The sequence below is a fragment of the Tetrao urogallus genome, assembly GCF_951394365.1.
Source record: "Tetrao urogallus genome assembly, chromosome: 10".
Taxonomy (NCBI): Eukaryota; Metazoa; Chordata; class Aves; order Galliformes; family Phasianidae; genus Tetrao; species Tetrao urogallus.
In genome coordinates, this window is record NC_136823.1 from 4317063 (window position 1) to 4332849 (window position 15787).

The 15787-nt window shown below is 36.5% G+C and overlaps 1 protein-coding gene across 1 annotated transcript in view; it reads left to right on the top strand.

The window, feature by feature from the left end:
* Nucleotides 1–230: 230 nt before the first annotated feature.
* SLC6A11 (solute carrier family 6 member 11) overlaps nucleotides 231–15787 on the top strand; it is a gene marked incomplete at both ends in the record, with an annotated part of 78724 nt that continues 63167 nt past the window's right edge. Inside the window, 4 exons of the mRNA XM_079540442.1 lie at nucleotides 231–450; nucleotides 3559–3693; nucleotides 3841–3981; nucleotides 4882–4972. Of these exons, the coding sequence (XP_079396568.1) occupies nucleotides 231–450; nucleotides 3559–3693; nucleotides 3841–3981; nucleotides 4882–4972 (587 nt within the window). The remainder of the gene's footprint in view (nucleotides 451–3558; nucleotides 3694–3840; nucleotides 3982–4881; nucleotides 4973–15787) is intronic.

The window sequence follows — 15787 nt, forward strand, 5'->3', positions numbered from 1 at the left end:
AATTTTTTTCCTTTTTTTTTTTTTTAATCTTTTTTATTAAAAAAGTTTATCATCTTTTACAACTTTTTTGGCCTTATGGAATTGCCCTGTTCATTTTCACCTGTAAATTTATGTAGGTAACACATAATTTGAAGCTAATGATATGCTAAGGAGTTTCTTAGTCCTTGAGTGTTGTAATTAACAAGTGATATCTGCATATTTTTCTTTTGCTTTCTTCAGGCTGAACAGCCATGACAGCTGAAAAGACTATTCCTATAATTAACGGCAAGCCAGAAGATGTTTTGGATCCAGAAGCTTCAAGTACCAACCTCGTCCACAGCAATGATAAGAAAGTTCATGAAAGAGGTCACTGGAATAATAAGGTTGAATTTGTGCTTTCTGTGGCAGGGGAGATTATTGGGTTGGGAAATGTATGGAGATTCCCATATCTTTGCTACAAGAATGGAGGAGGTAAGATGGCGTCATGTGTTGATTTGCAGCTCACTGTAAACATCTGGGAAATAAACACTTAGGGGTGTTTCACAGTGATTTCTTGCACTAGTAAGAGGGGTTCAGGACTTAAGTGTTTGTGTGTGTAGGTAGGGAAGTATTAAGCACCTGAGAATGAATTAAAAAATGTGATGTTTCCTTTACCTTCTTCTCCCCAAATACTACGCAGTTTAATTTCTCAAGGTTTTTCTTTGGTTGTGAGGTTGCTTTTTTTTTTTCATTATTAATGTATTTATATATTATTGTTGTTGGCTTTTTTTAAGGTAAAAGAAACTGGTTAGAATAGAACATTTTCTTGTGCATACAGAATCGAGCCTACTCAACAAAGTTTGTCTGACAGAGAATAAAGTAGCAGTTTATTTTTCTGAATAGCATACTTTGGGGAGGAAGAATATTGTTTCTGAAAATGCTACTTTTTTTATGACAAAAAAAAAAAGTCCTTTAAGTCAAACACTCTTTTTTTTTTTTTTAATCATTACTTCCCCAATCAGTACAGTAAGGGAGGGGAAGATACAAAGCTGACTGTTACTAAGCCAAGAGAGCAGGGTCTGTATACCTTAAAATAAGATGGTAGAAGTCTATTCTTTTCTCTCTCAAATCACAGAAGTATAATGTATTGTATGATATGTATTACTTACAGTCAGGTATCAGCTAGGTAAGATACATGACAATTAAGAGTAAGCACATCAGCCATGTCTCACACAGAAATGAAGGAAGAAAGACAAAACCTTAAGTTTAGAATCCTGTGAGCTAGATTCAACATTCTCCCACTTAATGTCTGAATCGGCCCTAGTGTAAACGTATATCCTTCAAGAACAGTGATATGCTCAGTGACTGATATATGCAAAGATCTGTTCTTAACAGGTTTGTTTGCTAACAGTGCTATGCCAGATTTCTTTCCCTCGTTTGCACAAAACTAGGTGAACTCAGGGGTGGTTTTGGCCATTTTGTCTGCTGTTTCTAAAGACTACTCTTGTGGTAGGTGTGTTACTAGTTTGCAGCTCCTCTTTAACACATTTGTACTGTGGCAAAACTAAGATGACAAGAATTCACTCATTTTAGCATGCTACTGTACTTTTAGTCTCTAATCAGTCTGTTGGATGACTTGCTGAACAGTTGCTGGCTTACTTAAGTATCATCATTAATCACTACAGCAGTCTTTAAGAATAGAATGAATGCATGTTTGATTGGCCATGTCCTGGTACCATGGGAAGTTTGCCATTAACTTCAGTTTTCTTTGGTGAGGTCTTAGTCTACGACCTTTGGCTAACACCTCTGTTCCTGTAACTCTCTAGACTGCTGAACTAGAATTAGACTTGGGTCTTGTTTGTTGCACTGACTGTAAATACTGGGAAATACTTTATGTGTAATATGTAATCATAATGAAGAGGTATATGAGCTAGTTACTAAATAGAATGCCTGCTAGGTACGGAACAAATTCAGAAGCAGGATGGGTACTTCAGGTCTAAGCTCTCTCTGGCACTACCAACAGATAATGTAGGCATAAGCTTCTATATTTCTGATTTGCTCTTATGGACACTTGCTTTTTTTTTTTTTTTTTTTTTTTTTTTTTTTTTTTTTTTAAATAGTTCGCTTATGTTTCTTGAATTAGATATTTCATGGAAACTAATTGGTTTGCAAGCAGGCAAACTTGGTATACTCTGTTGTTTCCTGATGGGTATCTGTTGTAGAGGAATTTTAAAAAAAATATTTAAGCCATTATAATAAGTTTCATTAAGTTGCTATGTTAAACTCACTGTGCTTGTCCATGTGAGTGAGCTAAACTTGTTTTCATGCTGGACAGCAGTTCTTTAAATCATGGCCTGGAAAGATGTTGTCTTTCAAGCTATTTGCATAAAGTGTTGTTCATTAATGATCAGATCAATCTTCAGGACTCCTGTTGAAGTAGGAATGTTAGTGCTCTAAAGAACTGATTGATGTGTGCAGTTACTACATCTATCAAAACTTTTGTGGAGTACTTCACTGTGTTTGTCTGATTAAACCAGTGGAACTTTGTTCACCGGTGTCAGTAAAAATGGCCCAAATAGTTACTGTTTCCTCCTAGTATTTGTATTCTTCCTTCCTTGTTTCCCCCTGAATCAGTGTAGTTAGTTGCTTTCTATCTCATCCTTTGGTTTATTAAGAAATCTGAGTACCAGGGGAATGAAGGAAAAAAAAAATATTTTGGCCTTGTATGTTAATGGGGTCTCTGTATAGTGAAAAGGCTGTATTTCATTCCTTGTTATTTAGGTTCAGTTCTAAATTGAATACTTTAAATCTACTGTATTAGCAAGTGACAATGTGCCTAACAGGTATCTTCTGTTGCTTCTTTGTTCATACTTCAGTCATGTTCTCTGTCTGCCGTACCTAATAACGTGGTTAATCATGAAATAATACAGAATTTCTGCTCTGTGTTAATAAGAGAAGAATGGTATTTTATTGAAGGCTTCAAGTTGTACTGCTCGCTATCTTTGCTGGAGTTTACTGTCAGCATGTAAGAAAAAAAGCTGATGTTTTGTAAATTCCCTACAATTTCTAGATGGCAATGCCAAGTCCTGTTTTCTTTCTCTGTGTAAGAAGTCCTAAGGTGTATTTTGTCATTCCCTTCTTACGATCCTCGTCATTGATCTTATCTAAATAACATCACAGTACTTGGATTTCATTTCCATAATGCTTCTTCATCCCTGCTTTTCTCCTGAGAAAAGAAAGTAAGAGAAGAGAGGGTAGAATGATTTGATGATAATCAGATCAGAATGGTGTGGCTAAGCAAGAATGTGATCTTTCCTGTGCTTGAGAGAATGTTCAGCAGAGTTTAGCCTATTCTGAAAAACTTAAGTATGCTTTGTGTTTTGACTGGGGATGGGGTGGTTTTTGTATTGGTTCTTTGTTTTCAGTCCACAATAATGGCTTAAGAGTTAACTTTTAATATTTGGTGCCAGAAGTAAACACTTTTTGCACTTTTAGCACTGCACCTGCAAGAATTAGCTAAGGAATGAAAATAAATTTTTTGCTAAGCTATCAAGGAACTGTGTTCATTGTAACCAATACCACCACAATGTTTACTCATAGGTGCTTTCCTCATCCCGTATGTGGTTTTCTTTATTTGCTGTGGGATACCAGTTTTTTTCCTGGAGACAGCCTTGGGACAGTTTACTAGTGAAGGAGGCATTACGTGCTGGAGGAAAGTTTGCCCTTTGTTTGAAGGTAACAACCTTTTCTGTGTTCTACCGCATTAAATTTTAAATGAAGGAAAAAATCTTACAAAAGTTAGGATGTACTTATAGTAGTAAGCATTTGTTCTTAAATTATCTGAAAAGTACAAATTCTTTGTTCTCTCTTCCTCCTCTCCAGGCATTGGATATGCTACCCAAGTTATAGAGGCACATCTAAATGTATATTACATCATTATTTTAGCATGGGCTATCTTCTATCTGTTTAACTGCTTTACTACAGAACTTCCCTGGGCTACATGTGGGCATGAATGGAATACAGGTATGACCTTGGTGGGAATATGTGCTGTACAAATAATGACTTCCAAGTAATAAAATGAATTAGTGTTGAGAACACAACTATTGTGGTAGAAAAGTCTGTGGGAATGGGCTGATCATGTCAAACTGTGATGAAATGAAATCACAGAATCACAGAATTGTAAGGGTTGGAAGGGATCTCTAGAGATTGTCTAATCCACCCCCCCCTGCTGAAGCAGGCTCTCTAGACCATGTTGCACAGGTCGTGCAGTGAAGACTTAAACATACCTTTCTGATTTAGGTCATTGTATAAGCATTTGTTCCTGTGAAATATAATGTCAGATGGGAAAAGAAAGCTTTTGCCTTTGTTACTTCTGTAAAATATTCTGGCTAAATCCCAGGACTCTCATTTTCAATCATACCCATTCTCTCAGAATACAGTAAGTGAATTCAACAGAAGAGCTCTTCTTCTTTATTTTAGATACAAGTTAAAGAGTGACTTTCCACTTGCTCTATGAAACAAAGTGGAGACTTGTTGTTGGTTGTTTCATCAGCCAGTTGTTGCCATTGGCCATTGAACAACCACTTGAGGAAGTATTATGTTGTAGTTCCTGAATGATTGCCTCAATTTCTCAAAGCTTCTTCATTTAGCCTCAGATGTTTAGTTGGCCCTTGTCATTGCCAAAGTGCATTTAGAAAGTGTAGGAATGTGTAGAGTACTACATGGATATTTTTCTAGCCTCTGATCTGGTGATCAAAATACTATTACAGAAGTAGCAGCTGGAGGATTTTAGAATATCTAGAAATCCTTTTGACCATGTAGAGTATGATATAGTAAGTGGCTTTACAAATGCACAAACTAGAAGTTGGACCAGAAGAAATGTATGTACATGTCAATATAACAACTTTGTTGTTGTTTTTATAGAAAACTGTGTGGAATTTCAGAAACTTAATATGAGCAACTGCAGTCAAATCTCTTTGCAAAATGCTACGTCTCCGGTGATGGAATTCTGGGAGTAAGTGCACATAAATAATCTGCTTGATCTGACTGTTCATTATCTTCCAATTTTTTTTTGTTTACAGGTTATTAGGTATTTTATAAACTGATAGCACTTAGTGATATGAGTTCAGCTGTAAATTTTCTCATATAGTCAAAAGATTCAAGATGAGAAGTTTTAACTCTTTTTAGAGGATTCAAGGAGAAGAATTCTATATTCTGAAAGAACATAGAACAAAGTGTGCCACTTACTTGGGATCTTGGCTCCTACTGCTGGAGGAAAGAGCCTCAAATACATACTAATGAGGCAGAGGTGAAAGAGGATGATTTTAAGTGTTTCTTGTTGTTTGATGGTGGTTGTTTTGTTGGTTGTTTTGTTTTGTTTTCCCAGGGTGTTTGCTCTCTTTTCTTCCATAACAGTTGCATCTTCATCTGAGCTAACTAATATTTTGCAGTCTGTACATCATTATATTTGAATGGACTGTGTTCGTTTTTCAGTTAGAAAAAGAAAGCTTAACACTCTTGCGTCTCCTTGATTCTGGTTTCTAGTTAGTGATAAAGAATTATCTCTTCACAAAATACGGACTGCTTTTGTGATGACACATTTTTTTCTTACTATAAATATTTAATTAGTACATGTGTAGTTGCATACTTGTTCTTTGCAAGGCACAGTTTGTATTAAGACAGTCACAGAACTAGATTTTTACTTTAATGTTAAAGTAGCTCTTCTTAATTTAAAGGAGTGTATTACAGAGTTTCTGGTTACTAAATATTCTTGAGAGCCCATTCTAATTACCAATTTATTATTTGGAAAAGCGTTATTGTGGGACTGCAGTTACAGTTGTTTTGTTGTTTGTTTTTTTTTCCCCAAACTGCAATAGTTACCTTTGAAAGGGTTATAAGTTAAGACTGTTCTTCAAGGGAGAACTCTGCATTTGGCATCATTTTCTTGAACATTAGCATATGCTTTTGTCTTTGCCTCTGGTCCGCCTACTCTTGCTAAATAAGTTATCTTAGTCTTAGCAGGTGGTAGTTATTGTTTCAGTAAATAATGTATTAAAACAATATTAAATTGTACAAGTTTTCATGTTTCTTTTCTGTTAAAATCAGAATAACCTAAGCACTCAGTCTGCTAAATTACAATATGCCTACTCTATCTACTTCCCAGGTAATCTTTATAATAAGAGGTGCCACATAAGAAAATCTTCTTTGTTTCTATGACTTCATTTTAACACAAATTATGGTTCTTTAGGACAGCTGAAACTGAACTTTTTTTTAATTTAAGGGGCACAGCTAGAGTAAATGAACAAAGTATTTTCTCCAGTACTAGCCTTATTTGCTCACTGTTTTGTTTTTTTTACTTATTCAATTATATTCAAAACTTGGCAACTGTAAGTATCTCCAGCTATCTAAGGAAGCAGGCAATGTTCAGTTGATTTCTAAGGAGGGCACAAGCTAAGTTCTTATCTCCCTGTGTGTCTAGGTGTTCTGTTTGCTGTTCTGTTTTTTTTTTGTTCTGTTTTTTGTTTAGTATTTCTGTAGTATGGTTTTTGGGAGATTGTCTGATTTTCGATGTCGAAGTTATTGCAACCTATGTGCAGGAGCATTTCAAATGCATTCTTTCTCAGAATTCTCTAAAAATGAAGCTGAAAAAGATTATGTAGCTGAACTTGGATTCCTGTTACAGTACATTTTGAATCCTTCAAATTCTGGATGTATTTGACTACCTGAGTTAGGCTGAGTTAGGAATGAGTTATGAAACCATAAAGGCTGATAATCAGATTAACTTTTTCTCTAACGTCTGTTACAATCGTGTATGAAAATGCACATTCTGGACTTCTTGAAGTCATTAAAAAAAAAAACCCTCCGAACCACTTCTTGTTATTAGTTTTTTTGTTGTTCTGTGGAAAAGCTTTTCATAATATTAACAGTTTTTACTGACCAAAGTAGCTTATGATATTAAACTTATCTGCTTTTGGTGCCCAAGCAAAAGTGGTGCTTGACTTTCCATCCTTGAAAACTGAATGTATCTACAGCTAGGTCAAGTTGCTCAAAGCCCAGTCCTGCCTGATCTTGAATGTCTCTGGGGGCAGAGCATCCACTGTCTCTCTGGGCAACCTGTGCATCACTGTGTTTATTGCATGTATAAAAATGAACAAAAAATAGCCCACCTTCTTCCTTATGTCCAATCTAGATCTTTCCTTAGTTTGAAACCGTTTCCTCTTTTTCTGTCACAGCAGACCCTGCTAAAGGGTCTCTCCTTTCTTGCAGCCCTACTTCCCCCTCTCCCCCCCCCCGCTTTTGACTACTGAAAGGCTGTTCTCAGCTCTCCCTGGAGCTTTCTCATCTCCAGTCTGAACAGCCCTAGCTCCTTCAGCCTAGCTTCATGGAGGAGTTCCATCCCTTGGATTATTTTCATGGTCCTCCTCTGGACTCCCTCCACCAGTGCTATGTTTCTAATGTACTGAGGACTCCTCACCTGGACAGAGGTGAAGTCCAACTAGAGCCGAGAAGAGGGGCAGGATCACCTGTCTCATTCAGCTGGTCATACTTCTTTTCATGCATTTGGTTTTCTGGGCTGCAAAGGCATATTGCTGACTCATGTCCAACTTCCCATCCATCCACCAGTACCCTCAAGTCTGTTTTGGCAGAGCTGTGCTCTATCCTTACATCTCCCAGCTTGAATTGATAGCTGGGATTGCCACGATCCAAGGGCGAACCTTGTACTTGGAGTTACTGAATCTCACAAGGTTCACCTGGGCCCATTGCTCAGCCTGTCTAGATCTCTCTGGATGGCATCCTGTCCCTCAGGCTTGTTGACTGCACCACACAGCTTGGTGTCCTCTGCACCAATGATCCTGCTGTCAGTGTCATTGTTGAAGTTGGTAAAATGATCCCAGTACTGACCCCTGGCTGACCCCACTTATCACTGATCTCCATTCAGACAGTGAACCACTGGCCACCACTCTGGGTACAATCTTGCAACTGGTTCTTCATCCATCAAACCCTCCATCTGTCAAACTCATATCTTCCTAAACTGGAGAGAAAGATGTTGTGTGGGACCACATTAAAGGCCTTACTGAAGTTCTGTTATGCTTATACAGAAGTCCACTAAGGTGATCAGGTATGACTTGCCCTTGTTGAAGCCATGATGGTTGTCTTATACCACCTCCCTCTGTTTCCTATCTTCCATGATAATTCCCTTGTTAAAATTTAAGAAGGTACATTGTTACATGAGTTTCAAATTCAGAATGGATATGATAAACTAGTTGAGAAGGGGAAGAGCAAACTTCACATACTGGGATTGGCTTTGCACTAAGATGACCACCTGGAGCTAAATTTTATAATTTAGATACATCAGGTACAGTAGAGCTCTGTGCTTAAAAATATACAGTGCAGATCACAGAGTAATTATTATGTAATAAATGTATCACCAGGCTAGTTAATTTGTGCAGTAAGTCAACCTGCAGATAACTGTTTCCAGAAGTGTTAGCTAAAAGCTTAGTAAAAGTCTTGTTCACATGATATTATTTCACTCCTTTATAAATGCTAGTGTCAATAATCATAAGTTTATTGAAAGATTCTTCTAAAAACGAAGTTAAAAGAAAGTTGATGGGCTAAACTGGACAGGGCAGATGCTAGCTGTTAATTTCAGAACTCAGAGATAGTGATGAAGCTTTTCACACTGCAATAACCAATCACAGGACTGAATTGATTTGCATAATGACTAGATTTCTTGCAGTTATATTACTTGATGCCTGTGGAGGATGGGGGAGGCGCTAGTTTTCTTCTGAACAACATCACTATTCAGATCCTTCTGTACGTTTTGCTTTTTGCAGTGTTGAAACTGCAATTCAAACTTCTCTAAGTTATGGTCATGATAAACACAATTTATTGTGGAAAGAGCTAGCTGGGGTAAAAAGTCTTTTGAACTATTAGCATCTATTCTTGAGACAATTTATGAATCAGAGTGGTAATTATTGTGAGTAGTCATCTAATTTCAAGTAGAATCGAATAGTGCATTTGTTAATTGTCAAGCTGATGTTAAGTTTTTCCTTTGGTAAGCATATAACCTCACTGCAGTCTCCAATTGTATTCACAGAATCTTCAGACATTTTAATTGTTCTAATTTAAAAATTAACAAAGAAAAAAAAAGCAAAAGGTACCCCTTCATTCTTGGAGACTGGAGAGGAAGAAACCTATGAACTGCATGAGTTATCAGTGCCATGTGTTTTCTTCAGGCCAATTGCTCCAAGAGTTGATCACAATGAGGAATACAGCGGTTGCTATGTATTGCACAGCAGACTAGACTGGCATTCTGTAAATGCCAGCAGAGGTTAGTAGCAGGGCACAAGCTGGATTTGTGTGTGCATAAATGAATGCACAAATCCTAGAAGGGATGTCTTCAAGAGTGTCTTTGGAAAGGAGTAAATTTTTTCTTTTCTCCTTATTACTGATAATTCTGATAATTACTTGTAGCTTTGCTGCCATAATGGCCTGATGCTGCTGAAGGAGCAGCATGCAAAGTCTGGGGGATTAGATTCACTTTACTTGCTCTCCTGCGTAGTTAAAAAAGTCTATCCCTGTTAATGTCTGTTTTAAGACTTAATTTGAGTTAGCTGACTTGTCATTGACTTCAGCTATCAGTGTTGACAACTCTGGGAAAAAATCAGGAGCTTAAGGAGGATTTCTTACCTTCCTTAAAAAGATTTGGTAATTTAGGGTATTGATTAGTTTCACATTCCATATGCATATACAGTTTTCAGAAGTAAGCAACTGAATTGATCAAAACTCAATTTTTAAACTTCAAACTCATTTTACAAAGGACAGACGAGAGTCTGAAATTTCTTTCATTTAATACTGGTGCCCAGGATTCAGAAACTGTCCAGTTAATTACTGTTTTTCATCTCATCCTAGAAGACCAGCCTGATAAAAGATTTAAAAAAAAAAAAAAAATAATAGTTTGAAGGTATGCCAAAATAATAATTTGAAGGTAGGTTTTTTTTTTTTTTTGTACAAATCTTAAACGGTAAATAGCATAAGCTGCAGTAATAATAGAGGTGTTGATCATTTTGGATATGTTAAAGCAGACCTATGAAAGAGATAGGTAGCCACAGATGGGGCTAACTTTATAGCCAGGGAAGTAGTATAGAGATTAGAAAATAAACTATTCCATTGTGCTGTGTGTTTTCCTAGGTGGGGAAGCAGTCTGGTAGGTATAGGGGACAGCAACTGTATCTTTGTGCTCCTTTGACTGTTATTCCGGTCTGCCACCGTGGACAGGAATTTGAGATTTCTTGTGCCTGGGAAGGGAGCTGGACAGACAGAGAACCCACGGTTTTGTGGTTCATTCCACCTCAATAGTTTTTTATTGGCTGTATGACAACAACTTAGTCCTCTGCTAAAGAGGGTCTAGTTGTTGTCCTGTCATTCTCTGAAGGGAGTGACACATCCTGAGCGTTTCCAAGTAAAAAACCTTTTTTTTTTTTTTGTTTAGGGGAAAAGAAAAGGATTTGTTCTCAGCAAAAAGGAGAAGGCACAAACCCTTTCCTTGAAAAGTCAGAAAGAGTTTTTCCTGTTTCATTCAGTCTGCGACTGACTGCAAGAGTCACATTGTGCTTAATCCCCCCTATCCTATGAAAAGTCATTAACAAGTTGGGCTCAATCCTGCAGTGCTCAGTACCCAGAGACCTTCAGCACCTCTCAGAACCAGACCCTTTGTGCATGTCTTGTCGAAGAACACTGAGCTGTGCCAGACTTGCTTGTTCCAGTTTAGTTCAAGAGAGGCCATGTGAAAACAGCTTTTTGTTTGGATTCGCATGAGCTCTTCATCTGGTTTTGCCTCAGAACCACAAATTCTGCCTGATTTCAGTTGAAAGAAGGAAATGGGGTAGGTCTCAAAGTGCTAAGCCAAGGGTAAATGTTAGCCTAATCCAGACAGATGAACTTTCCCTTGATTTTGATTTTATCTGGAATGTTTTGTGTAACATTTCAAATACACAGAAAAAATTACCTCAAAGTCATGTACTTGAATAGTACAAAATGCCAAAAGTAAGACTGTGCTACTGTAAGTTGATATTTTATATGAATTTGATTATTTTTGGTTAAAGAAACACATAATATTCTTTTCAGTAGAACTGAAAAGGATGAATAGGAAGAAAATGCCATCTTGGTATTCTGTATTTTGTTATTGTTCTCTTTATTCATTTTCCTGTATTCTGTAATCTGTTGACGAAGATATTGATTTAATCCAGGCTTTTTAGGGTGCTCGTAGTGTCAACACTTTTGCAATCATAGATTTCTTGATTACCTTCACATTCATTTATCTTCATAAAATCTATGTAAGATCTAATTATTCCCACTTTACAGAAGGGGCTCTGAGCTACAGAGAGTGCAGAAGTGCTTAAGTGTCAGAGGTCTGATAATTGTCTTTATTGTAGAATAAATTGCTATAAATTAGCTGTGCTAGTTTTAATTCAGTTAAGAAGAAAAATGAATGTACATGAGTCAGTGGTTCAAATGTTCTCCCTGTGTATGCAAATAACAATACTTGAGTTTGGAAGGGACCTTTGGAGGTCATCTTGTCTAACCACCTAGTGAAGCACAGCCACCTGGGGCAGGTTGGCCATGACCACGTGCAGGTCATTTTTCAATAACTCCAAGGAAGGAAACTCTGCAACATCTCTAGGCAATGCTGTGAATCTGAATAAATATATTTATATCTTAAAATAGAATTCGTAAGGGAAACTTTTAGTTCTCCAGTGAAAGTTAGGAGCTACACATTTGTGGTTTTGAAAAGTAATTGTATAATGTTGCAAATTCTTTTTCAGTAGTTGTAGGAGCTAAAAATAACAAACTTGGTTTTGTTTGATTGTTAGGGAGCCATGAACAAATTTGATCTTTTGTTTTCCAAGTTACATGGATTAATATCAGTATTTCAGATAATATTCACAAAGCATCTATTTCATTTTCCATGATTGAAAATGTCTTTGTAGCATTCAGTGGGAAGTGTGGGAAAGTTTTACCTGCAGTGTTACATTTTTGTAGCGAAAATCACACGGGAGCTAAAATCACCTCTTGATCACACAGTTCTTAGAGTTCTAGTAAATATGTTATTGCATTTTCTAACAGTTGGAAAATGCGTGCAGGGTGCTGAAAGACATGCTTGTAAAGCTGATGTCTTTGGAAGCTGTTGAGCTGGGTATCTAGTTTTGCTGGAGTGCTAAACCTTTTTAATTTTCTATTTATTTTTTTTTATTTTGAAGTATCAAAAATTTCCATATTATTTGTAACATACGAGTGTGTGTTTACAGACGCACCTCTGTAAAAGGCATTTCTTGATGTTGAGCAAAACAGTTTACTTACAGGGAAATTGAAAATAATTACATTTAAAAATTGTGAAAGGTCTACAACAACAAAACCTTACTTATGTCGCATGAAGGTTAATGAATCAGTCGATTCAGAGCATGCTAAAATAACCAGATGTGTTTTTTTTCTGACTTTGCTTCAGTTTTCATTTACTTTGTATATATGTAACTTTGTTATTTGAGGGAAGGCCACTACTGAAAAGCCTTCTTTCAGTATTGCCAGATTTTGTGCAAGTACAAAAGAGAAAACATCCTCTTTAAGATAACAACTTCAGTAAAGGATGTGGAAATCCTTGCTTTACTGGAGACCATACTTAGTAAATGGTTAGGGGTTCCCTACTTTAGGGTAGAAAAAGGGAAGTACAATGACAGATTCATCTGAATACTACATAGTCTTTAAAATAATCCTTTACATGGCTTGATCTTTCCTTCTTTAAAGGTGGTGATCCAAGTTCTGATAAATTTTTGGGTCACAATGCAAGGCCACGGTACTTTGAACAAATATCTATTTTACTCTTTAGCAGATTCAAAGTGTAGATATCATGTAGAAATACAGATTCTTTAAGTTTCCCAAAGACTTGGGAACCATTCAAACTAGTCAACAATGAATGATGTTGAAAGCTGTCGTACATGTTCTTCTACAGTTGTAACTGAGCAAAGTTCTAAATCTTCTAGAATACTGAAGGTTACTGAAACTGAGATACTGTCCAGGATAACTGCTATCTGAAGCCAAGTAGTCCAGTAGCTCTCCTAAAGAAACAAATGTACCTTTCACAGTTGAAGCTGAAATGTTAAATTTCAGTTTTACAAGATTTGAATGTGTTTAAAAACCATTTGGATGTGGTGCTCAGGGACATGATTTAGTGGAGGGCTGTTAGCTAGGGTAGTATGGTTAGGCTGGACTTTCTTTTGCAGGTCTTTTCCAACCGGAGTAGTTCTATGATTCTATTGTCTTCACTAGTTTATCATGGAAATAAGAGCTGCAAGACTAGCAAGACAAATAGCATGCAGCTCTTCTGGGGCATGTTTCTTCCATGTATCTAGAATTCTTTAAATGTGTTTTTATAAAAATTAATAGACTACCATTTTTAGCTGTCCAAGAATATGTCCATTAGATTTGTTCAGTGTCTTGGTATCAAAATTCTTAAGGACACTGATGCAAAGAATTTTTGAGACGCCAAAGTAATTCTGAAAAAGTTAAACAGGACAATAACATTAATCTTCCTCTTGGTTATCTGTTAGTGTGGGTACTGCATAAAGGAAATGGGTGCGTGCATTTCAGCAGCCTGATATTGATTTTGGCTTTTGAAACAGTGCCATTGTAGACCTTATTCTCCACAAAAACAAAGCAAAGTCAACTAACAATAACAACAAAATTGGGTTTTATTTGAATTAAGACACTTTTTAAGAGTATTTTCCAACTACAACTTTGTGGACTCAGGGAGGTAGCTGAAAGGGTGATTGTTTAGTTTAAAGTTCCTAAAGGAGAGATGCTTTAAATGTGCAAAAAAAGTTTGGTAGGTTTTTCACTCTTTTCTGCTATATTCTAGTGGGGCAGCAAGGAAACTGAGTTTTAGTGTCAGGAGGTTTTCCTCAGGAAGATTCATTAGCTAGTGTTACGGGTTTCATGAGTTTCTTATGAAGACTGAACAACGTCAGACAGTGCAAGCCTTCAAGCAACCATGTAGGCACAGTTGTCCTGCTGTGCAGAAACAGAAATTGGCTGTTACGCTCCTGAAGTCCCCTCCTCAGATATATATATTTTTTTTAATGATTTCAACTCTTCTGGCTATTGTTTTTAGTAAACAAATGAAAAATGGAGCCAGTCGAATTTACCTGAATTTAAGTAAGAGTCATGTAAGTGTTGCAGGAGGGTCGTGATGGTAATTTTATGAAGATTCCATAGTTGTAAATATGGACAAAGGAATCAAGACCTCCCAAAATATCTCACTTACAGTATTCTTACTTTTCTCTTTTGACCTGTCAACTGTTCTTTACTGCCTTGCGTCCCTGCTCCTTTGCTTTTTCCATTCTTAGTTTCCTTTGTAAGTACAACTTAGTGCAGGGCCAAGAACTCACCATCGAGGACTGTTTTGCGTAATCGGGGAATGGTTCTCAGTATTTCTTTTGGTCTAAAGCTGTTCTCATATGAATGCTTAAAAATGAACAATGGAATACAAGTCAACAAACTGCCTAAACAGCACAACAGAAAATTTGAGAGCTATCAGGTTGACCTAAATTTCTTTCGGTGCCACCAGTTCACAGCTACTGTGGCCTGAGTGCTAAACTAATTTACATCACTTGGTGAATGAAAACAACGTAGTATTTTTGTTTTTGTTTTACTTTTTTAAAACACTGTATAACTTCTTCATAGGGCAGTAGGTGGAGTAGAGGATAAACGTCACAGGGACTGAAGGTTATGAGAGAAATCCAAGAAACTGTAGAGTTGAGGTGAGTGGAATGATACAAAAAAAAGGTGATTTGATAGAATTAAACTTTGATTTGGTTAAGAAGTTGTTTCCATGACTTCAGTAAAACAGGTTGAAGGAAAGTAGGTCAGAAATAGCTACAGGAGAAGCAAAATGTTCCGAGTTTATACATCACGCTCTCTCTAGTTGTAAATACACAGATACAAACAAGTTGGTGCTGTATGTATATATGCACAGTAGTTGCTAAGTGATGTCTCGTTCAGATAAGTACTGATTTCAATGAGACAGGTTAACACAAATACTTTTAATTATTTTCCAGCAGCATGAGAAATTTTAGAGAGAAGTCTGCTGAGGAAACTTTAATATTTTAAATTTTGGTAAGTTTAAAAATGTTGGATAATGAATGGTGTAACATAACAGTTTTAGGACTTCAGAAGGAAAAAAACTAGGCTGAGCAGCAGCAAATGTAACTCAAGTAGAAATAATTCTTTCTGATATGTGTAGATCTCAGAAATATGCTGTAAGAGGTAAATATTTCATAGCTGTGCATAATTCTTCAGTCATGGGATTCTCACTAGTGTGACCACTGGGAATTATCTGTCTGCTGCTTTCTGAAAGGCAAGTATAAAATACAGTGATATTCAAGAAGAGAATTCTTACAGTTTGAGAAGATTTATTATTAAAAGAAATATTATGAGAATTATAAAATAAACTGCTAGCCATTTGATTTTACAGGGTTTTATGTCTTCACCATTTAGCGTACTTTGAAAAAAATTACAATGGGACTATGTAAGACAGTGAAGCATACTGCCTCAATTTTTTAGCATTTTGTATACCCTCTGTAGTGTTCTTTTCTCTCATTGTAAGAGAAGAACATTCTGTATTCAAGGAAAGGTGTGAAGCATGTAATTCTGGTGAACTTGTCTTTTCTTAGCTTTTATCTCTTAGTACAATAACTTGTGTGTCCAGTTAGTAAACTGGAACAGCTTAGAGCCTTCTCTGAAATACCACTGGCTGTATGTTTATATATTATTGTTA